Below are 23,884 nucleotides of genomic sequence, written 5' to 3' on the forward strand. Positions count from 1 at the left end.
ATTTATTTGCTTTCTTTTTATAGTAGGTATGTGCTAAATAAAAGTCAACACTCCTATCAAGAGTAAGTAAATGTAGAAACATCAGTTCTACAACAGCTATTTTTGTTCCTTCTCTTTTCTGAACAGCAATTAGTAAAGCAACCCCTTCCCCTCCTCCCTAGTGCTGTCAAGCTGTTCGGAGCAGTTTGCAACTCGACAATGGTACCATTGTGAATGCTCTCTGGGCTTCCTTCCCACAGAGAGTTAAATGGGCAGTTCCTGCTGCCCATGATTGGTGTCCAGTGAAATAATACTCAAGAGCCAGGTTTTATCAGCTTCACGCCAAAGAAGTGAAGCCAGGGAACCCAAGCCTTCATATCATACTGGACCATATGCCAACCCTGATGGCCCCAAAGGTTTATCACTATGAATCAGGATCCATCATGTCCCTTGTGAAATTTCACTTCACATACCTTATGTGAAATGCAAAGCTTCACTAAAAACCAAACCTTCTTTACAATTGGCATGAACAGATGGACGGTAACAGTGGTTTGGCAAGCAAAAGTTAAGATTTAAATAGGCTGTATTCTAGTGTTTGAGAGGAAAAGCAGTTAGAAGAAAATGGGGAGATTTGTGACCCATAGTTTAATTTTAATTCCATTATTGAGTTATTAAAAATTCAATGGCAAAACCCCTTATGTTTAGTAAAAGGAAAAGAATGGATTAAAAGCACTGCAATTCCTGTCAAACAAGGTTAAAGACTAATTTCAGCTTTACATCCTTCATTCTTTGCTCTCTGAAATCCACAAATAGCATCTATATCTACTGCTCTTTTTATATTTAAACAAAGACTAGAATAAAACTTGTACATTATGCAGTAGGTGTAGTGAACAATAATGTGAACATACCACTGCATCTTCATCACTAATAAAAAAAAAAAAAGGGTTTAACAGAGAAAAAAAAAGGCCCTGTTCTATCCCACAGGTGAAAATTTAATGAAGATGGAAGTAGAGAAACTTCATTTTGTTATTTTTAAAAGACAGTTCAACACCTGATAGTTTTCTACCTTCCTTGTACTGCATGCACTACGGTATGATCCAACTGTTAAGACTGGCTTATGCAGACCATACTGCCACACTGGATTTGAAAAAACAGGTAAGATGGTGGTAGTGCTTTCTTTTCCTTTACTATTTCTGCCACAAAGCCAATGTGCTATCAGAAGAGGATGAAAAAAAATGCCTCATTTATCAGTAACATAAAAAAGCATAATAGTGTGTAAAAGCACAAAAAGGCTTAAAAGTACTTTACAGGAAACGTGTAAAGAAGGCTTGTTATGCAAGAATGTGAGTCCACCATAAAACTTAAGATGACAAAAATTTCAAATGCTCTTTTTAAAATGGCAAATGTACGTAAATATTATCAAACATTTAGAGAATTCCTTAGTCTTATTGCTAGCTATTACTATTAACTAGCCTGGAAATTACAGTATAACTAAGTATAAAAAATTATTTAAATAATCTATAGACTAACTCATTTTAGAAAGGCTTTACTATAAAAGGAAAATACATTCAACCTTACCCTGCTATTCAAGACATAAAAATTATATAAAAGCAAAAGGAATTGTCACCTCAGACACTGGCTGTTGTATTATCGGTAGTAACATTACAAAACCAAGTTTGTTTTATTTTGTTTTTCTGCTTGACTGCATTATTTGGTTTGGACCTCATCTGCTATTACTCTTTACTTTGCTTTATATCACGCAATACTGAGGAACTCCTATCTCTTAGCCATGTTACACTTTTATCCCTTCGTGCTTCCCTGGTAAAACCATTCCTAATTTCCTCCTCCCCACTATCCTCTCCCACTGTAATAAAATTAATCACTTTTGCCATCCTACTTTGGAGATATCACTACTGCTGGACTCATCAGAGGACACTTCATTCATTCACTACTCACCCATCCATCCATCCATCTAGACTGTACCAGACTGTATGCTTTGAAAGCAGTGACTCTTTCTATTGCTAGCTTTTCTTTCACAGTGCCTCGCATATAGTAGGTAGTCAAGAAATATGTGTGACTAAATGAAAGATCCCAAATTGCTTAGCAACCTTTTTTTTGGGGTAAAAAAATATAAACTTTTTTTTTTTTAACATGAACAAGTTTGGATGCTACTCAACCTCTATTGAGATAGTCACTTTTTTCCCTTTTATAATGACTTATTTCATAAGATTTTATTCCTTTATTTCTGAGAGGATCTTAAACATACTTATTTTGAAGTCATTTTGATGTTGTTCAGTATAGCCTTTTTTTAATACTTATGAATCTGTCATTGGGGCATTAAGTGTTCTTGGAAGAGAATAAAAATTGAAAATATCTCTGCAATTAATATAATGAATTGAAGCTGCTCATATACTGAAGTCATTTTTGTGAGTTCCCATTGTTTAAATACAGGAAAAGTAATTATTATTGGTTTTTATTAGTAAAATGATCATCTCTAAAGAACATTAAAAGATGCCATTTTCAGACACTGGTGAAATTCTATAGGATAAACTTCACTATTATGAAAAATTTATTACATAGCAGAGACCTACATTTATTGCCTTTATATCTTTTTGAAAGGACAAAGGCATATTTGCTAGACCAAAAGTAAGAACTTTAAAGGCATGCAATAAAATATTCCCACAATGATTGTACGGAAATCTCTCAAAATACCAATAACATCATCAATAGGCATATATTGCCATTTAAAAAAAAAAGATTTTTATTTATTCAACAGAGAGCTAGAGAGCACAAGTAGGCAGAGCAGGGGGCAGAGGGAGAGTGAGAAGCAGGCTCCCTGCTCAGTGGAGAGCCTGATGTGCGGTCAAATCCCAGGACCCTGGGATCGTGACCTGAGCTGAAGGCAGTCACTTAACCGACTGAGCCACCCAGGCATCCCATATTGTCATTTTTCAAAAAAGGAAAGCTGAATAAAGTAAAACTGATATAAGAATATATTAGCATCACAATAGAAGAGTTGCACATATCCAGGGTTCCTGTTTACACTGTGTGCATACATAGACTATAAAGTTTAGCAGTAAAATCCAGGCCAGGGGAGGGGGATGTTTAATCACAAGCTTTTAAAACAACACAAAACCCTTCAACAGTGATGCCCATTTCTTCAACAGAGGAGACTGAAATGCTCCCATTACAGAGCACATTGTTAAGTAAGAAAGAATGTTTGTCTGCTTTTAGAGAGGTCCTACCACAACGGTTAATATCAAAGGCACCAAGGCTGCAAGTATTTCAAAAGCCACAAAGCCTGGATCACTTAGTTGGTGAGACAATTTATTTAAAGAATTCTCTTCTTTTGAAGTATGAAGGACCACAATCATAAATCTTGGAGTTTGTAACAAATAACCAATTTGTCCATGAAGTTCTACATACTTTCATTTAGAAAGTATATAGATTCTACATACTTTCATTTGGAAAGTATGTAGAACAAATGGCACTTAAGATATTGAGGGCTCCTATTGGAATCACTCATGTAGGTGGTGCGAAGGTTCAAGAAGTGAAACTCAGCAGTATGTAGACTCCCACAGCTGCCCCTTTCAGCTCTCCTGTGGCTACCACCTTCCTGGCTGTTCAGCAGGGAGTGTAAGCCTTCAGGACTATAACCACGGCTGCCTCCATCCTTGGGGAGTGGGGGTGGGGGACATTAAATTGTACTCCTCTTAAGACAACATCTGGCCTTTCAAGACACAAGTGTCTTTGGCTCACTTTTCTCCTTGATAGATCCTGCCTGTCCCTCTGCCCCACAAGTGGAGGGGGAAACCTCACTGACTATTGATCTTTGAAAATTATTTTCATTAAACTGTAATGCCCTCTAATAAAAATATAATGAATCAGGGGCGCCTGGGTGGCTCAGTGGGTTAAAGCTTGTCTTTGGCTCAGGTCATGATCCCAGAGTCCTGGGATGGAGCCCCACATCGGGCTCTCTGCTCAGCGGGGAGCCTGCTTCCTCCTCTGCTTACTTGTGATCTCTGTCAAATAAACGGATAAAATCTTTTAAACAAAATATAATGCATCAGTCAAAATACAACACCCTTGTGTGTATGCTATTTTGGCTTGTTCATGTATCAGAGGCAGTTTCTACTGTTCTTAGGTTTCCTTTTCTTCCTATCCAGCATGTTCTTACAGTTGTAGCCTAGATTAATACAAACCACCAAATATTACAATAATGAACAACTTATTTTTAAAAGTACATGGGGAAATGAATAGAAATTTTCTGTTAAAGAAAAAATTAACAGTTTATCCATCCACCCATGAATCCATCTACCCTAACCTGTACTATTACAACAAATTGCCAGCCATTTATTGCTATGCTAAAAGTTACTAGGATTAGTAAGACTTATTAATATGGGCACACACATTAAGTCCTATAACAAAATGTTATAAGGCAGTGTGTTGCTAGTGAAGGAAACTTCTTTCTTTTTTCTTTTCTTTACAATGTTTGGATCATGCAGAATGAGTATATTACATGGAAGATAGTAGAGAAAGGCATTCATGGGGCAAAAACAGAAAAAGAGAAGGGCATTCAGGGATGATCTATATGGTCTAGCTAGACAGGGTGTCCTGGGTGTTAGTATGGTAGAACATGAGAGTAAGGATGGGAGGAGGCAGAGCTGGAAGGAGTACAGGTATATACAGTAAGAGATATGAGGTTGGAAGGGTTAAGCTAATAAGCACTGCTTGCATGTAGTCAAAGAATTCACATAACAATTTCAATATAGTCAAGAGCCAGCACAAGTCTTTTCATATACTTATATATACTTCTATTTGTGTCTTAGAGGAATATTTCTAGTGTACAGCATGATAATACCATCAAGTATCAGATAACTATCATTTTCTGAGCTCCTGCTACATGACAGGCTACTTAGTGCTTCATATAGATAATTTAATCCTTACAGCTGTCTTGAGTTTGGTATTCTTTTTACAGATTAAAACAAAACTTAAGTGGTTCTAGACTTTGAAACCTGGGCTGATGTGCCAACCAATCAGCTTCCACATTTTAAAATCTAATTTATAAATTAAGGACAGTCCATATTTATGAATATTATCTTCTGAAGAAATAATCTTCAAAAGACAGTATACAGGGGCGCCTGGGTGGCTCAGTGGGTTAAAGCCTCTGCCTTCGGCTCAGGTCATGGTCTCGGGGTCCTGGGATGGAGCCCCACATCAGGCTCTCTGCTCAGCGGGGAGCCTGCTTCCCCCTCTCTCTTGCCTGCCTCTCTGCCTACTTGTAATCTGTCAAATAAATAAATAAAATCCTTTAAAAAAAAAACAGTATACATAAAATTATGTAGTTTCTCAATAAACTCACTTTCTTCTAACACGAAATGGCAGCAATATTGATGGGCCTCCCTAAGAGGTTTTATAACGTTCTATCATAATGAATGGCCAACTACATTAGTGGAGCCAATCAATTACATTTCATTTCATTTTGGCTCTCATACTTTTGCAACAAGTTCTTTACATCTGAGTAGCAGAACTGCAGGGATAACAAACTGTGACTAATTGAAGAATGATCATTGACTTCTGGTAATTTGCCTGATAAAGGTAAACAGAAACCCAATTCTGGCATTTACAAAAAGGTCAAATCTAAACAGATTAGAACAAATCAAATAATATTGGTTTGGTAGGAAAGAATATTAAACCTAGAAAGAATGTGTTTTTTAAAGATGCCATTTAATTTTATATATCCGCATAGTGTGTATTTCAGAATATCACATATATATTATATACATACATACAAAGCCCCTAAATATAAATTACAAGAATTGTAACAGACGGGGCGCCTGGGTGGCTCAGTGGGTTAAGGCCTCTGCCTTCGGCTCAGGTTGTGATCCCAGGGTCCTGGGATTGAGCCCCGCATTGGGCTCTCTGCTCAGCAGGGAGCCTGCTTCCCTTCCTCTCTCTCTACCTGCCTCTCTGCCTACTTGTGATCTCTGTCTGTCAAATAAATAAATTAAAAAAAAAAAAAGAATTGTAACAGACATGCTACATTCCATCTGCTAAAATCTCACCCTCTGAGGCCCAGATTTTCTATGCATTCTTCCTTTGTTTTCTTACTCTCAAAGTAATAACTTCTTCCTTAGAACTCCCGCAGCATTTTATCTATAACCCTACTATGTCATATTTTATAATTAATTTATATATTATTCTCTCCCCTATTAAATTATAAGTTTATTGGAGAAAAAATTACCATCTATAGCTGCCCCTTGAAAAACAGGGAGGCTGGGGTGCTAACACCCTATGCAGCCCCCAAATCTTTTAACTCTCCCAAAACTTAACTACTAATAGCTTACTGCTGATCAGAGCTTTACTGATAAGTTAATTAACACATATTTTGTTACATCCATTTCTACCGTATTTTTTTTTTTTTAAAGATTTTATCTATTTATTTGTCAGGGACAGAGGGAGAGAGAGCGAGCGAGCACAGGCAGGCAGAGGCAGAGGGAGAAGCAGTTTCTCTGCCGAGCAAGGAGCCCGATGTGGGACTTGATCCCAGGACACTGGGATCATGACCTGAGCCGAAGGCAGCCGCCCAACCAACTGAGCCACCCAGGCGTCCCTCATACCGTATTCTTAAACCTATGTTGTCTAGGCTAGGCTATGTTTTGTCTCTACCTGTTTCTCAAATCTTTACTACTATCATAAAAAGTGATCAGGAAATAATTTGATGGAATAACATACAGTTCTATTTCTTGAGCTGGAGGTAGTTAAACTTAGTTATTCACCATTTACTATATTTAGAATTTATGTTCTTGTTTCAAATTATATTTTATAGTAAGAAAGTTTAAAAAGAAAAATTTAAGAAAAATGAGATATGTGAGACAGTTAATTTTATCAACTTGACTAGGTCATGGTATCCAGTTGTTGGTTAAACACCAGTCTTGGCATTGCTGTGAAGGTATTTTTTTCAGAAGTGATTACCATTTAAAATCAAGAGACTTTGAGTATACTCTATAATGTATGTGGGTGGGTCTCAACCAATCAGTTGAAGGCTTTAAGAGAAAAGACCAAAGTCTCCATGGAAGGAAGGAATTCTACCTCCAGATGCCTTCTGATTCAGATTACAATATCAACTCTAAGAACTCCTGCAGACTTCAGACTTGCCAGTCCCCACAACTGTGTGAGCTAATTCCTTAAAATTAATCTCTCTCTCTCTTTATGTATATATGTACCTACATTCTATTGATTCTGTTTCTAATACAACAAGATTATATGCTATTAACTTCTGAAAATTTCTTTGCATAATAAATCTGTTAAAAAAGAAACCGTACATACATAGCATCATATTTAACATTTGTACATAGATGAAATATCTTTAGGATCATAAAAGAATTGTTTTAAAATGTTTATTTAAGGTATAGTATAATGATAGCTATGATCATGAAATTAATACTATGACATTATTATTCCCACTTCAAGAAAAAAGCCAAAAAAAAAAAAAAATTAAAACAACAACAAAACAACCCAACTCCAGCACATACACACACATGCACACACACACATTCAACAGGTAACTAACAAACGATGGCTAAGATCAACCTGAAATACCCCTCAGGTCCACTGGTTACCCAGAATCTGCCTATTCTTCCTCCCCAGCATTGCATTTCAATTCTAATTGCATGATCAAACCAACAAATTGAGCTTGAGACCAAAAAAAAAAAAAAAAAAAAAAAAAAAAAAAACCCAACAAAAAAAACAACAAAAAAACCCCCCACCTAGCTGACAAAGACCAAGGTTGCAAGAAAATACTTTTCAAGTACAAGTAACGCAAGAAATAACAAGTGAAGTGAAGGAGAGGTTTCAAAGCTTGAAAGACAGTCATCGATACTGACAGATTACTGTAATTCTGGCTGCCAGCATGATCGATTTGGACAGCATATGACAATCAATATTGTCCTCATTTAGTGAACAACATTAGATTCATAGTTACAGAAGATGTTCCCAGGATAAAATTTAAACTGTATTTAATGTTCATAAATAGCACAATTTATGCTGTGGAATCTTAGTGGGTACTTTTATTAGGCATAAAATAACTAACACAGCAGTACAATTATCCAAACATAAGTGAGTTTATTAGATATTCTTTTATCACTTTATTTCTCTTATGAGGATAAAGTAGTAACTGGTGGTTTTCAAAGCCTACTTCTATTTCAATTTCTGTTGTAATTTCTGTTAAGTTCTATTGATCTGTTTTAGAACACATGATTTTTTTCCTTAATGGGAACTTACCTGGATTTTTCAAAAACATACATTTTAAAATTTAATATATTTCTGAGATGTATTTATTATTTAAAATTTAAAGGCGTCTATATTTCAACATCTTAAAAACACCTAGTTATAAATTAGTATATAAGGTTGCATTTTAAAATCGAGTAATCTACTTGTATGAAATCACTTCCCTGGACATTTAGAATTAATACAGAACTTTGTGAAACCTTGTAAAAGATGAATATATATTCCTCAGATGAGCAAAGGTTAGGAGCATCTTTATTATATCTTTAAAAAGTATAGGGAAATAATTTCCATATAGGTTCTAAATTCAAGCTATCAAGTCAAGAAAAATTTCTTTAAGCTGTGTGATTTTGTGTTTTTATTCTGAGTGTTCTAGAAGTGGTTCTGCTGATGGAAATTGCTCATATTTGCTGTGTAAATAAAGTGTTCATGTTTACTCTTTCAATCTGAAATTATCTCTCTTCATCTTAGAAATTTTCTCCAATGTGGTATCTATTAATGTCTCAGCAAGATGAGCTAACTATTAAAAAACTTCAAGAAACAGGCCTGAAAAATCCAATCCAGTCAATTAACCTACCAACCAACCAAACATAAAACCCAATTAGGCAATTCCTTGGTGTTGGGTACAGTTGTTTTACTATTGACTATAATCTTTACAGATAACAGAATTCATTGCTGTGCAAAATAATGTATCCTATTTCATTTACTAAGCACATCCAAATTCATTACCTCATTTAATCTTCACAATAATTCTGAGATGGGTATAATCTTTTTTTTTGCAGACAAAGAAAGTGAGGTTTAGAAATTCTGTGACTAGACCAAGATCACAAGGCAGAGCCTGAGTTAAAATCAGTATTTTTTTTAACTGCAACTCCAGCCACCATACCTCTAAGACAACATGCAAATCTGAAATAGTTCTCAAGAGTATGAATTTTGGTGCAGGAAAAATAAATCAAGCCATAGCCCCAATAAATTTTGTATTTTCAACTACTTGGTAAGGTATGCATCTTAAATGTTTGTACTTTGGGCAGAAATAGTTTGTGTTTGCTCAAAAAATTGAATTCCTGTTTTATGACACAAGAGGCAAACAAGAGTTTTATACTACAGTCTAATCTCTCTCATCACTTTTCCAAAGAAATGGCAGAGGACACTAACCTTAGGGATGAACATCAGGATCAGGCAAACTGTAAGGAGGCAAAGGTCAGAAAGAAGACAACCTCAGAGGAGCTGACAATGTGGACAAAATTAGTTTACGGATAATAATCTATATATTCCTTGAAGGATTAGCTACCTTTCTAGAGATATTCAGGAAATAATAAACCAAATCATTACATTTCACAATGACCACTTCAAATCTTAACTTTCAACTTAACAGTAAGTGAAGATAGAACTGTTACAAATAAGAAATGCTACATAAATGTCATTAAGCTTAATCAATGTACGATGTCATGATCTACTTATAGTTCCATTTCACAGTGTCAGAGTACATGAGAAATGGCATAGGAATAAGATTAAGTCAATTTTCATCAAAATTTTCATCAAAAGAAGTGAATGTATGTGGCAGACTTACAATAAATCCATTTCATGTGTAACAGAACATAGGATAGTTTAAAAGCCTTCCTTGTAAAGCTTAACAACTTATTAAGTAAAAGTAAAATAACTGAAATGTTTTTAATCATACAGAAAAGGTACAAGGAAACACAAATTCATTTTAGAAAGGAATATCAGAAAACAATTTTAAATTTAAAATTGTATATATATTGTGGCACCTGGGTGGCTCAGTGGTTAAGCCTCTGCCTTTGGCTCAGGTCATGATCCCAGGGTCCTGGGATCTAGCCCCGCATCTGGCTCTCTGCTCAGTGGGGAGCCTGCTTCCTCCTCTCTCTGCCTGCCTCTCTGCCTACTTGTGATCTCTTGCTGTCAAATAAATAAAATCATAAAAAAAAACCTGTGTGTGGGACGCCTGGGTGGCTCAGTTGGTTGGACGACTGCCTTCGGCTCAGGTCATGATCCTGGAGTCCTGGGATCGAGTCCCACATCGGGCTCCCAGCTCCATGGGGAGTCTGCTTCTCCCTCTGACCTTCTCCTCGCTCATGCTCTCTCTCACTGTCTCTCTCTCAAATGAATAAATAAAAATCTTAAAAAAAAAAAAACCTGTGTGTGTGTGTGTGTATATATAAATAAATATGCCAGGCATTGCTCTAAGAGTTTTATACATATTGACTCCTTCAGTTCTCATAACACAATGAGCTAGATGTTATCCTTCTCATTTATAGATATGGAAACTGAGGCTCAGAGAGGTTAAATAATGTGCCTAAGGCTAGATAGCCAAGGAAGTGATGACCAGCACCTGAGTCCAGAAATCTGGCTCCAGAAGCCATGTTTTTAAACACTCCATGTCCTCTCATACTTCCACATCTTTGTTTATCTTGTTCCCTCTGCCTGGAATGCTCTTCTCAATCTCATCCACCCGATTAACTCTATTCATCATCTTTCAATATTCAATCCTCACATTTCTCATAAGTGTTTCCTGACACCACTACCCCTTCCAGCTGAGAGGCTGCTTGTCATTATACATCCAAAACACTGTATGTAACTCTGTTACAACACATGCACTGAAAACAGCATATTTCCTCAACTAGACTGAATACTTAATGATGACTATTTTGGTTATTTTTATACATCTACAGTGTCAGAGTACCAGCAATACTCTAGAGTATTAGAGTACCCTAATGGGGCCCTTATTAATTAACCAAAAGATAAGTACTGATTAGTAGTATATAAAAGAGGGGTGCCTGGGTGGCTCAGTGGGTTAAACCTCTGCCTTCAGCTAAGATCATGATCCCAGCATCCTGGGATTGAGCCCTCTGGTTCAGTCTCTCTCTCTCTGCCTGCCTCTCCCCTCTGCCTACTTGTGATCTCTCTCTCTCTGTTGGATGAATAAATAAAATCTTAAAAAAAAAAATACATCACTCAAATATCATAATTGCTCAAACACTGGGGAGGAACTCTACCATATATCAAACAGAAATTCGCCTAACACATAAGAAATACTTACCTTGGAAAACAGACACGTATTAGAGTAGAAACGATACTGTTAAAAAGGATACAAGTTTTGATACAATGGGATCAGAGATTTCAGAGCACGGCTTGCGTTTATAGCTGTTGCTCGAACCATAATGGGTAGGACCTTTCCATTCACAATAGCACCATCAAAAAGTGGACCAAAGAAGGGAACCTAATTGAGAATTTAGAACATAATTTTATACTCATATTGGAGAAAAGTTTTAAGAACAACCAAGACATTGCACACAAAAATGCTTCTACTTCATCTTTAGTTCTTTCTTCGGGAGAAATACTATCCAAATGCAATTTTTTTCCCTGATTAACACCAGGATAATAAACAAAAAATGCCAAAGGTCTACAGGGTTTACCGTTCAAAAGAACTGTGCTTCATTTAACTAATTCATATTCCCTGACAGTTTTCAAATTTCTGTACCCTCAATTGTACACAAAAGTCCAACACTGAAAATAAATTCTTTTTTCTCCACTGAGTAAACACAGTGAAGATAATACATCCTTATAGGCAGCAAGTTCATTATTTTTGTGTGATACCAGCTTTACTACAGAACTTAAAAGACTTTTATTACATGGTTTATTAGGAAAAAAAATCTATGTTTTGGTAATTGGTCAATTTTATCAGATGATTGACAGTTTCAAAGTTATTCTGTTTGAATATGGTTGGTACAAATGACAGCTGAAGGCAAGGATATGAGCTGTGGATAATATAGTAAATATTTCAAAAAATATGGCTTTGTGGCCATATGTTGTCCCTGATGCATATTCTTCTTTGGTTTTTTATTTTTTTAAAAGATTATTTGAGAGAAAGCAAGCAGAGCCAACAAGAGAGAACTCGAGTAGGTGGCAGGGCGGGGGGAGGTCGGGGTGGGGGTGTGGATGTGGGGTGGTCATCAAGCCCAGAACCCTGGGATCATGACCTGAGTGGAAAGCAGATGCTTAACTGACCCTCCTCTTTGATTTTTTTTAAAAAGAAAAACCTGGGAAGGGAGGAGTGGACACTGAAAACAAAACAAAACAAACACAAAAAAGAAAAAAATCCCATTAAAAATGTAAGAACCATTAGTAGTTTGCAGGCTGTATAAAAATAGTAAGTAGGCCATAGTTTGCTGACCTCTGATTTAGATAAATCCTAAAAAAAATCAGGCCGTAAGCTTAAATTCCCACCTGGGAAACTTAGTCTAATTCAAGGAATTCTAAAGATGATCATGATCATGATCATGATCAACTGTCAAAAAATAGGTTTTCTATAAATTTAAAAACATTTAATTAAAAAAGTAAGAAAGATACCAAAACACTACCACACTTTTTAAATTATTTTGAAAGAAAATACTTCTGCAAGTGTATTTCAGCCCTATAGTATAAGAGATCCAACTGGAACTTTTTTTTTTTTTTTTTTTTTGGACTTTGTAGAACTTTCCTTTATTAAGGTACATGACTAAATAATCATGTAATCCTTAGTAAGCTATATTAACTAAAAATACAGAATGATTATTTCTTCTTGTGTCTTTTTGGAAAGTATAATCATCCTCTTAATAAAAGGTAATCCTTTTGTGAATTTGGTAGAAAGAACTTCCACTCTGGCACTCCCATTTGAACATAGTTTCTTGCTATTTTTCCAATTTCAGCTCTTTCTGAACCAGACTTAGACAATTTACATAGGTACCAGAGTCTGTGTCTCACTTCCCCCTGTTTTCATAGCCTGATATGCCTAGTCTAATCCTTCTGAAAGAAGAAACTCACAAACCCACAAAGAGCTCAAAATACATTATTAAAATGTAACATAAGGAGTTCTTACCTCTGGTTTTTTCATTATCTGAATACTGAACATGTGATTTTTCATTGGATATATTACAATAAGGACATCACCAAATTCTGTAGGAATAATTCCTCTCCTGTAGTCTCTAGTATGCTCCGACCAAACAATGTGTACTTCATCATTTCCCAAATGTCTCAACTGGAAAACCAAGAAAATAGTTCATAGTGCTTTAGAAAAAAGCATATAACTCCTCATAGAGCAACTGACAATATGTTATACTATACTATAAAAAGATTAAAAGGTAAAGAAATTAAAAAACGTAAATTTCATTTGATCACTTTTCACAACGCATGAAACACAAACACTCAAAACATTAGGAGATGCTGCAAAAGACCAGAAAATTTTCGGCTGTCAACAGTCAGTGGGAAGCAGAGAACTTAGAAAAAAAATTCACATACAGCCCAAATTATCTTCTTAACTAGCAACTATACTAGTTTCCCACTACCAAACCTTTTACAAAATTGTTTAAATGTTTTTTAAAAGTGAGCGATGTAAGATTCTTCTTTTTTTCTGACCATTCTCTCAAAGGGCCAATGAGCAGTAAAGTTGCCTTAAGAAGGCAACAGGAAGAGAAGGGAAAGAAAGAGATAATTCATAAGTTGGGTAAAAAATCTATTAAGAGAAGGTTGACTGTATTTGGTTCAACATCTTTCCAGGGTTTCTTTGCCTGTGGAATGTTGTACATGAAATTCTTCCAAACAGACTTCTTGAAATGTGTTAGACTCTCAAGATGTTGTTTAAATATTTGTAGTGCTTACAAAGGCGCTTTTGGCAATCAGAGAGTTAACATTAAATGCTTACAATTATAAAAAAGCAAAACATCCAAAAGTTGAATTTCTAAGTTATAAGAAAAAAATGAACTTAATACCCTTTAGTCTTGAGTTTTCTTCATAGAGATTATCATATAACATGTATTTTAATATAAAATTCGGTTATCTTAATTGATTCTGTCACTGCAAACACTTGAGTCCATTTTTGGTACACATCTCACATAAGCTTTTCTACTATCAGATAAATGGACACACTGTATGTGTGACATGCTGAAGGTTTAGAAGGTTTGGAAGAGAGAACTAGGTAAGTGTCATCAATAGTTTTTGATGAGCTAACATACAAGCCATTTCCGTTTTTGAAATATGCAATCTACTTAGCTTCAAGACCACAGAGCAGGAAAAAAGTTAAATGTGTGATTTCAACAAACAAAAAAGGCGCTCTCTTCTGTTACCCTTAGCCCTGGAGTTTTTTTGTTTTTAAGTAAGCTCTACGCCCAGTGTGGGGCCTGAACTCATGACCCAGAGATCAAGACTTACTACCAAATGAGCCCGCCATGCGCCCCCATAACCATGGAGTTCTTAACCTGGGTTCAAAGGGTCTGTGAATATTTTAAAATTACATGTAAAATTTTGTGTATTTTTCTGAGGAGAGAGTCTATCAAATAGGAGTATGTAACACAAAAAACCCCAAGAACCAGTGTTCTAGTGGTTTTTAAAGTCCCTAACAGCAGTCTATCTAGAAAAACCTAATTACTATGAATGTCATTAATGAATCTGAAAATACGAGGCAAATCCCTGAACTTTAACATTTGTATTCCTAAGCAAGAAATGCCCCTCAAACACTTTGATGGATTATAAGACAGTACCCAGGCTGAATCGATAGACTAGAATCTATTATTTAAGAAATATAGTATAAAAATATTTTCTTTTAAGGATACTTTTTTTAGGCTTAAGTACATTAAAAATTTTTGATTTTTGGAAACCATAAACATACTTATTGCTCTAAATGTATGATAGTAAACCTAACCATCAAAATATTGTTTAAGTTGTAATTCTCATTATTTACACCACACCACATATATGTGTGGACACACACACCCGTTGAACAATATAAATTTAGTACTTGGGCTCTGTGACATTTTTAAAAACCAAACAGATTACACAACTTAGAAAAGCCATGGCTCTATAATTTCATTTTTTAATCAAAATACTTTAAAAATATCCTTCCTATACAGCCATCCCCATGTGTCAGCTTTCCTAATAGGTTTATGTTAACTGAATACAAAAGAAATGTGAAATAAATTTAACCAGGAGGGATGATCCAATCTAATTTTGATACATTAATGTCATATGCTGTACATGTTACAATAGCCGCCAGATCTAATACTAAGCTCCAGGCTATACTGAGATTTCCAAATGGCAGATTGTTCTAAGTGATATCAAGTATAATTGAAGTAATAAACGATAGTAAAAGCTGAGCACACTGTCAGGAAGAATTTAAGTATTTACTTTTTAAAATTAAATGAGTTAGGTTAGGAAAGACAAGACAACTGAAATAATGCAGGTCTCAATTTACAGAAAATTCCTTTTATTTATCTGCTACATTAACCCTTGAACTCTTGCCAAAGCTATCTATAATTTCTAGTGCCCACTTATCTAAAGAAATGGGAGAAAAGGGCAACTAAAGTTTTATCATATAACCAAAGCTTGTCTTCAGATATCTACCACAGAGTCTTAAAAGTCTGTTATAGAAGTTCAATGGAAAAAAACACTATTTTTTTACTAAGACACTTTAATGAAGATATTTGTGGCAAAGAACCACGCATATAACAATGTCATTCTAAACATGTTCAAGCATTCTGAGGGGAAAGCTTCAAGAACACCCTTATCATTTTTTTAAAGAGTAATTATGTTGTCATAATTAGGCATGTTTTTGTATCTTTAGGTCTTTAAAACCTGCAACACAATAAATGAAAATTGAGAAATTGCTAATTGCTATATAGATCTCATACATTTTTGAAAGATTACTGAGTGAATTTTTGAGTGTTAATAGTTAAGAGAAATTTCAGAAGTACGTTTGACATATTTAACACAAATACTTTATATAATATTTCATGTTTATTCCTTATCTCTTATGGACTTACAAGATTGTGTCCTGTGTATACTCTCCAGGTTTTTCTATACTCTGAGAACTCTCAAGGAGTTCCTACCTACATGTTTTTGTACCCAGATACCAATCACTTCTTTTTTTCTTTTTAGATCTTATTTATTTATTTGACAGAGAGAGACACAGAGAGGGAACACAGGAGGGGGAGTGAAAGAGGGAGAGAAGCGAGCTTCTCGCTGAGCAGGGAGCCTGATGTGGGGCTTGATCCCAGGTCCTGGGATCATGTCCTGAGCAGAAGGCAGATGCTTAACAACTGAGCCACCCAGGCATCCCACCAATCACTTCATAAACAGAGTACAAGACTTCTGTACATGGGATGAATCTGCTAAAATGGCAACCAAATGATTCTTCCAAATTCACTTCAAATGCTGCTGAAATAATTTTATTTCAGGGTATATAATATAGGCTGCAGATTATCAATTCATGAAGATGAAGTACTTAATGAAATTCAACATCTGTAAAATTGAAGTCCTCAATACATTATAGAGTATCAGCATTGGAAGAGACCCTAAAGATCTGATTTCCCACCCAATACACAACTCCCACTGCAATATCCCTGACAAGTTAATCCTGCCTCTGTCTGAATACTTCTAGGGTTGGGATCTTTACACCTTTCTGAGTCAGCGCATTCATTTTTAAAGAGCTACAGTCATTAGAACATTCTTTATACTAAGCTAAAAATTGCTTCCTGAAGCTGGTTCTTCTAAAATGAGCCTTACCAAATAAATCCAGTCTATATTCTATATATTACCTTTTCAGATATTTGAAGATTGGCCCAATATGTATTTCAACTTTTCTTTTCCATGTTAAATGTGTCTTTAGAGTTCCTCCTCTTATAGGTTACAAATCTATTCCTTATCTTGGATTATTACCTCAGTTTACTGATGTTTCTATTAAATTATGGAATCTGGAAATGAACACATTAATTAATATATGCTCTAATACAATCAGCTCATAGTGGGGACCGCTTCCTCTGTTAACTAAATTATTTCCTGCATTTTTACAAAGTTGGCTCAAATGGAAGGAGTAGTCAATTCAAAACCTTAAGTCTTATTCTTACAAAGTTCTAAGCAAGTAAAACTGACTGCGAGATCTAAAGGGAGAATTTCATATTTATTTTTGTTAAATTTTACCTTGCCAAGTTCAGATTATATTTAACCTATCAAAGTCTTTTTTACAGCCTGATTCTGCTATTCAGTGCATTGGCTCTCTCTGACCCAGATTTGGGTTATCCTTAAATTCAATGTCCTGTGTCTTCATTTAGGTTGTAGATAAAAATGTCAAGTGGGACAAGTCTGGGTAACGGCCTTATAGCAAGTCATTATAAATGTTCCTCCTGGTTAAAATAATATCCAACATTTATTAAATTCTTAACTATTCTAAGTGCTTTGGCATAACTTAGTTTTAACAACATGCTACAAAGTAAGTATAATTGTTATTACCCCTATTTTTACAGATGAGGAATTGAAACTTAAAAAGATAAATTCATTTGCCTAATGTCACATGACTAGTAAGTGGCAGTCAGAACTGAAACCAAGGCAGTCAAATTCTAGAAACCATACTTTAACCACCTCCCTATATGCCTTTCATTAGTAATTAATTTATGTCTCCAGAAGTGATTATACAACCAGTTATGAACATACTTACTGAACTATTATTAAGACCACATTTCTTCAGCTTGTTCACAACGAACAACTTAGCTAAATGCTTTATACTGTCAATGGTCTTCCCTGATCTGGTAATCCTATTAAAACAAATTCAGTTACTTTGATGTCATTTGTTTTGGTGAACTCATGGTGGCTCCTAGTGATCACTACTTCATTACCTAAGTGCTCACAAACCATCTGTTTAATAATCCTATTTTATCAGGCATTGACATGGAGCTCATGAATGTTAATTTTGGTAGTTAATGGACTACTTCATGTCCTTTTATGAAAATCAGATGTTTGCCTATCTTAAGATAACAAAATGTTTTCATTTTCCATGATTATTTCAGAGATTACATTCAATTTTAGATTTCCTCAATGCCATGAAATATCATTCATCTGAAACTGGAAACTAGATTTCATGCAAAGTAACTATATCATCTTTCACAAAATCAGCTTACCCTCTGACTTCCCTACCTCTATTGAAAGTACCTAACAACTAATTATAATTACTCAGGGTCAAAATCTGGAAGTCTTCAATTTCTGTTTTCCTTACTGTATCAAGCTCTTCATTTTTTTTTAAACATTAGATTCCTTTTTTGTACTTTTCTTCCTATTTCATATACTGTTGTCCTAGATCATATGTTAGTCATCCTGCATACCTAAACAGTCCATGAGTTCTTAAAAAGCTTCTCTCCTACCATCTACTTTTCTTCATACATTAGCAAATACAGAGAGCTGACTAAATGCATTCTGCTGCTCTCATAGATACAATGGTGAAAAAACAAAAAATCAATAATTGAATAATTACTGATATCGATAATCCTGTACATACACTTCTCTGAATGCAAATAATAAAGAAAACTGAACTATAATGGTACTTGAAGAACACACAGAAGTCAATTAGGTTAGGCAGTTTGGGAGATAGTGGTATACACGCAGAAATTTAAACTGATTAATACTGCTTCCACCCCTCATTTTTCCCGTTTTCCAGACACCCACACATAGCAAAATAGACACTATCAAATACTCCTCAAGCCTGTTAAAAAAGCATACTTTCATACATTTTAGGATCATACATATTTTCATATTTTTACTTGCTGTCTGGATCATTCATTTTTCGTAATTAAGAAAACCTTCTTAAAACAATAAGCATGGTGTCTAGTATACAATTACCCTAGGAGAGTGGGCACTCAATACACATTGCTGAGTATTAAAAAGACAGTCTTGAAAATGCTTTATTGAAATATGTGACTTTGGTGCAGAAGATTTGTTTGAAAAGACCACAGCTTGAAAACTGGTTTTTGAAATGTCTCAATAACCAACTGAAAAAAAGGCAAATTCCTATTGGACTTGACTTCTAATATAACCAGAAGCCGGGTGTATAATTTTCCTTTAAAATATTTTTCATCACAGAAACTCAAGAAAACAAAGCTATTATATTTGGAAATGGTTGGAGTCTGAAGTTTCAGAGAGGGAGAAGCAACAGTTTTTAGACATGTGGGGTGACTTCTTTTTTGGTTACATTTGGACAAACACAAACTTCAGAATTCTCGGAAGAACAGGGGAAGGTGTTCAAGTCTGTATGCTTGTTGTGTTGAAGAAATGGAGAAATAGAGATGGGAAAGAAAAAGGATAATGGGAAAAAGAGGAGACTTGAGAAAGGGCTCTGAGAAAGAGGAACTGGAACAAGACAGGATCAGGTTAAATCTAGTTATTACTATAACTTATCTATAAACTATGGCACTTACCTAGGTAAATTTTTTTGTCATTACATAGTACACAGCATAAAAACAGAATTATCTGTAATTATGGCATTTATTTAAAGATTCCACTTTGATGGTGACAGGAGGCGTAGTTCTATGAAGAAAATAAATTAGGGTAATGCGATAGCGTTACTGAGTGAAGGGGACTTCTTTAGCTAGCATGGAAAGGTCTCTCTGAGAAACTGTCATGTGAATCTGAGAATAGAGCAATGAGAATAAGAAAGCCTGGTGATGTGGAGAAAGAACATTTCAAATGAAAGAACAGTAAGTGCATACCCTCTGAGATGGGAATGAGTTTGACATGTTGGCAGGTTAGAATGACAGCCATAAGACCAGACTACTAAATGAATAGGAAAGTGACAGGAGATGTGATCAGAGAGGTAGGCAGGCAGGTGGCCAAATCATGGGGCACTGAAGGCCAGAGTGAAGAATTAGAACTTTATTCTACATGCAATGAGGAGCCACTGCTATCACATCCAAATTACACCATTTGCAGTAGTGAGATAAATTTACTCTGAACCATTTATATTTCCTCATTTCTCTATCCTCTATTCTTATCATAAAAAGTAGATTTACAGAAACTGGAGGTTAAGGGTAGAGTCTAGAATATTAAAATAGAATTATGTTATGTAAGACTGTTATTTTGGGATTAAAACCATGAGTATATTTCTATACACCGATTAACTATTATACTAACTACACTTTAACTAAATAATGAAAATTTTATTATTATTTCTTAAATTTGTTTTTTAATTCATTTTCCAGACTATATTTAGCATAAAAGTTCTTTGGAAAGTAAACTATATTTCAATTTTATTTCTAGACAAAGAAAAACAGATTTAAAATTAGAATCAGACTAATCAGGTCAACAAAGCTGATTTATCTGGGAAACTATTGTGACCAAATTCCAAAATAGAAAAGGAAGTGCTGTCCATTACACTAACAATATTTCAGAGGAAACTGACTTAAGCCCCTCTTTACCCTCTTTTGGGGGGTGCAGGAAATGACAGACTGTAATTCCAACTAAGTAAATTACAATGATCTCAACTTGATCTTCGTAAAACTTCTAACAGGGTGATTCAGCTACTTACAAAGCTTACAAGTGGCCAGAATAAGGAGACCAAGGAAATGAGACAAGCTCCTGTGAACACTTTATACCAATGCTTACAGTACTTGTGATATTTAAGAGTAAACAGAATAAACTCAGTTAAGTGATTTTTTTCCCCATCAATCTTCCTCAGATAGAGATAATTTATAGAACAGGTATCTTTGTCTAGGGTTATATGAGGATTTTTGATATGGTAGTATATTTCTAAGAGAGTACTTTGTGCAACTGAATATTTGATTAATTTGTTCAAGAAGTATAGTCTGTGTTGTAAAAATTCTACTGCTACTGTCTTGAGTCTTGAAAAAGCTTCTCTTCACAAGAAGTAAAACACTACACTTAAACAGGTTCAAGGATATTTACCCCTCATTCTGGGAAAATAAAATGTTTAAAAATAATTTACAAAATCACCACATGATATTTTAAATAAAAAATTTGAACTAAAATTAGTTTCTGTAAGATAGATATGATTTTCTCCTTTCAAGTTTAAAACAAAGAACCAGAGTCATAAATAATTCTAGCTTGCCAGAGGCACAGCTATTTCTTTATACTGACTGTCGACTACCTAATTTAATTAGAGGTATTAAACTCCATGCTGAGGTAAACGAGCCTTACTTCCTCCAATATTACACTACAACCAGTGCTCATTAATGTGTCTACTGAATGGATTAACACACCTAAAGATATATCTACAGAGGAAAGGGGGACAACCTAATGATATCCAATTGTTCATTTGTAATAGGACACAGGTTCTAGGCCTCAACTTATTACCACTAATGTGGAATTTATTAAATTCAGGAGAAAAAATACCAATACAAAAAGTGATTTTTTATTAAGGAGAACTGGTGTAAGACAACTGGTTACCATGATTAAGTTTAAATATTTAACCTTTTATTAAAAAGAAACTGATACTATAATTGAGCTAAAATATAAACCTGTTAGAAAAATCTAACATACGAGGGCTCTGAAGAGCAGATTAAGAACAAGATTCATAGGGAATTGGGAAGAGGAAATCTCAGTATATAGAGAAAAATAAATGCTAAGGTATTTTTTTTTTCCCCTATAGGAAGAAGGTTTAGAATAGTTATATTGAATTGTGAGACCAGGTATATTTTTCCTTTCTACTGAATTAAGTGAAATGTTGCCTCAATTTAGTCCCAATCTGATACAGATTTTATCTTTTTATTTTTTTATTGTTTAAAGACTTTATTTATTTATTTGACAGACAGATAGGGAACACAGATAGGCAGAGGGGAGACAGAGGGAGAGAGAGAAGCAGGCTCTCTGCTGAGCACAGAGCCTGATGTGGGGCTCAATCCCAGGATTCTGGGATCATGACCTGAGCTGAAGGCAGCCGCTTAACCGACTGAGCCACCCAGGTGCCCCAAGAGATTTTATTTAAACTCATTTAAATTACCTTAGAAGATAAGAGAACTATACCCTTCCAAAATGATGTTGCTTTATAACCTATTGTTTGTAATTTTGATGGACTTCACTTTTTTTTAAATTTTATTTTTTATAAACATATAATACATTTTTATCCCCAGGGATACAGGTCTGTGAATTGCCAGGTTTACACACTTCACAGCACTCACCATAGCACATACCCTCCCCAATGTCCATAGTCCCACCCCCCCTCTCCCAACCCCCCTCCCCTCATCAACCCTCAGTTTGTTTTGTGAGATTAAGAGTCACTTATGGTTTGTCTCCCTCCCAATCCCATCTTGTTTCATTTACTCCTCTCCTACCCCCTTAACCCTCCATGTTGCATCTCCTCTCCCTCATATCAGGGAGATCATATGATAGTTGTCTTTCTCCGATTGACTTATTTCGCTAAGCATGATACCCTCTAGTTCCATCCACGTCGGCGCAAATGGCAAGATTTCATTTCTTTTGATGGCTGCATAGTATTCCATTGTGTATATATACCACATCTTCTTTATCCATTCGTCTGCTGATGGACATCTAGGTTCTTTCCATAGTTTGGCTATTGTAGACATTGCTGCTATAAACATTTGGGTGCACGTGCCCCTTCGGATCACTACGTTTGTATCTTTAGGGTAAATACCCAGCAGTGCAATTGCTGGGTCATAGAGAAGTTCTATTTTCAACATTTTGAGGAACCTCCATGCTGTTTTCCAGAGTGGTTGCACCAGCTTGCATTCCCACCAACAGTGTAGGAGGGTTCCCCTTTCTCCGCATCCTCGCCAGCATCTGTCATTTCCTGACTTGTTAATTTTAGCCATTCTGACTGGTGTGAGGTGTTATCTCATTGTGGTTTTGATTTGTATTTCCCTGATGCCGAGTGATGTGGAGCACTTTTTCATGTGTCTGTTGGCCATCTGGATGTCTTCTTTGCAGAAATGTCTGTTCATGTCCTCTGCCCATTTCTAGACTGGATTATTTGTTCTTTGGATGTTGAGTTTGCTAAGTTCTTTATAGATTTTAGATACTAGCCCTTTATCTGATATGTCATTTGCAAATATTTTCTCCCATTCTGTCAGTTGTCTTTTGGTTTTGTTAACAGTTTCCTTTGCTCTGCAAAAGCTTTTGATCTTGATAAAATCCCAATAGTTCATTTTTGCCCTTGCTCCCCTTGCCTTTGGCAATGTTCCTAGGAAGCTGTTGCTGTGGCTGAGGTCGAAGAGGTTGCTGTCTGTGTTCTCCTCAAGGATTTTGATGGATTCCTTTCTCACATTGAGATCCTTCATCCATTTTGAGTCTATTTTCGTGTGTGGTGGAAGGAAATGATCCAATTTCATTTTTCTGCATGTGGCTGTCCAATTTTCCCCACACCATTTATTGAAGAGGCTGTCTTTTTTCCATTGGACATTCTTTCCTGCTTTGTCGAAGATTAGTTGACCATAGAGTTGAGGGTCTATTTCTGGGCTCTCTATTCTGTTCCACTGATCTATGTGTCTGTTTTTGTGCCAGTATCATGCTGTCTTGATGATGACAACTTCGTAACAGAGCTTGAAGTCCGGAATTGTGATGCCACCAACTTTGGCTTTCTTTTTCAATATTCCTTTGGCTATTCGAGGTCTTTTCTGGTTCCATATAAATTTTAGGATTATTTGTTCCATTTCTTTGAAAAAAATGAATGGTACTTTGATAGGAATTGCATTAAATGTGTAGATTGCTTTAGGTAGCATAGACATTTTCACAATATTCATTCTTTTAATCCAGAAGCATGGAACATTTTTCCATTTCTTTGTGTCTTCCTCAATTTCTTTCATGAGTACTTTATAGTTTTCTGTGTATAGATTCT

The 23,884-nt window shown here is 35.4% G+C and overlaps 1 protein-coding gene across 15 annotated transcripts in view; it reads right to left on the reverse strand.

Annotated features, from left to right (window-relative positions):
- Positions 1-23,884, reverse strand: part of RALGAPA1 (Ral GTPase activating protein catalytic subunit alpha 1) — a 261,885-nt gene that overhangs the window by 19,143 nt on the left and 218,858 nt on the right. For 14 of the 15 annotated variants that reach the window (XR_007128538.1, XR_007128539.1, XM_047736015.1 and 11 more), the window contains 2 exons: positions 13,142-13,300; positions 11,376-11,503 (listed from right to left, as the gene is read on the reverse strand). Coding sequence is in view for 13 of the 15 variants with exons in the window: in XM_047736015.1 (XP_047591971.1) it covers positions 11,376-11,503; positions 13,142-13,300 (287 nt within the window). In the remaining 2 variants the exon portion in view is untranslated. Of the gene's footprint in view, positions 1-11,375; positions 11,504-13,141; positions 13,301-23,884 lie in introns of those variants that run through there. The other variant, XM_047736008.1, reaches the window with a different exon arrangement.

This window comes from Lutra lutra, chromosome 7, assembly GCF_902655055.1.
Source record: "Lutra lutra chromosome 7, mLutLut1.2, whole genome shotgun sequence".
Lineage (NCBI taxonomy): Eukaryota > Metazoa > Chordata > Mammalia > Carnivora > Mustelidae > Lutra > Lutra lutra.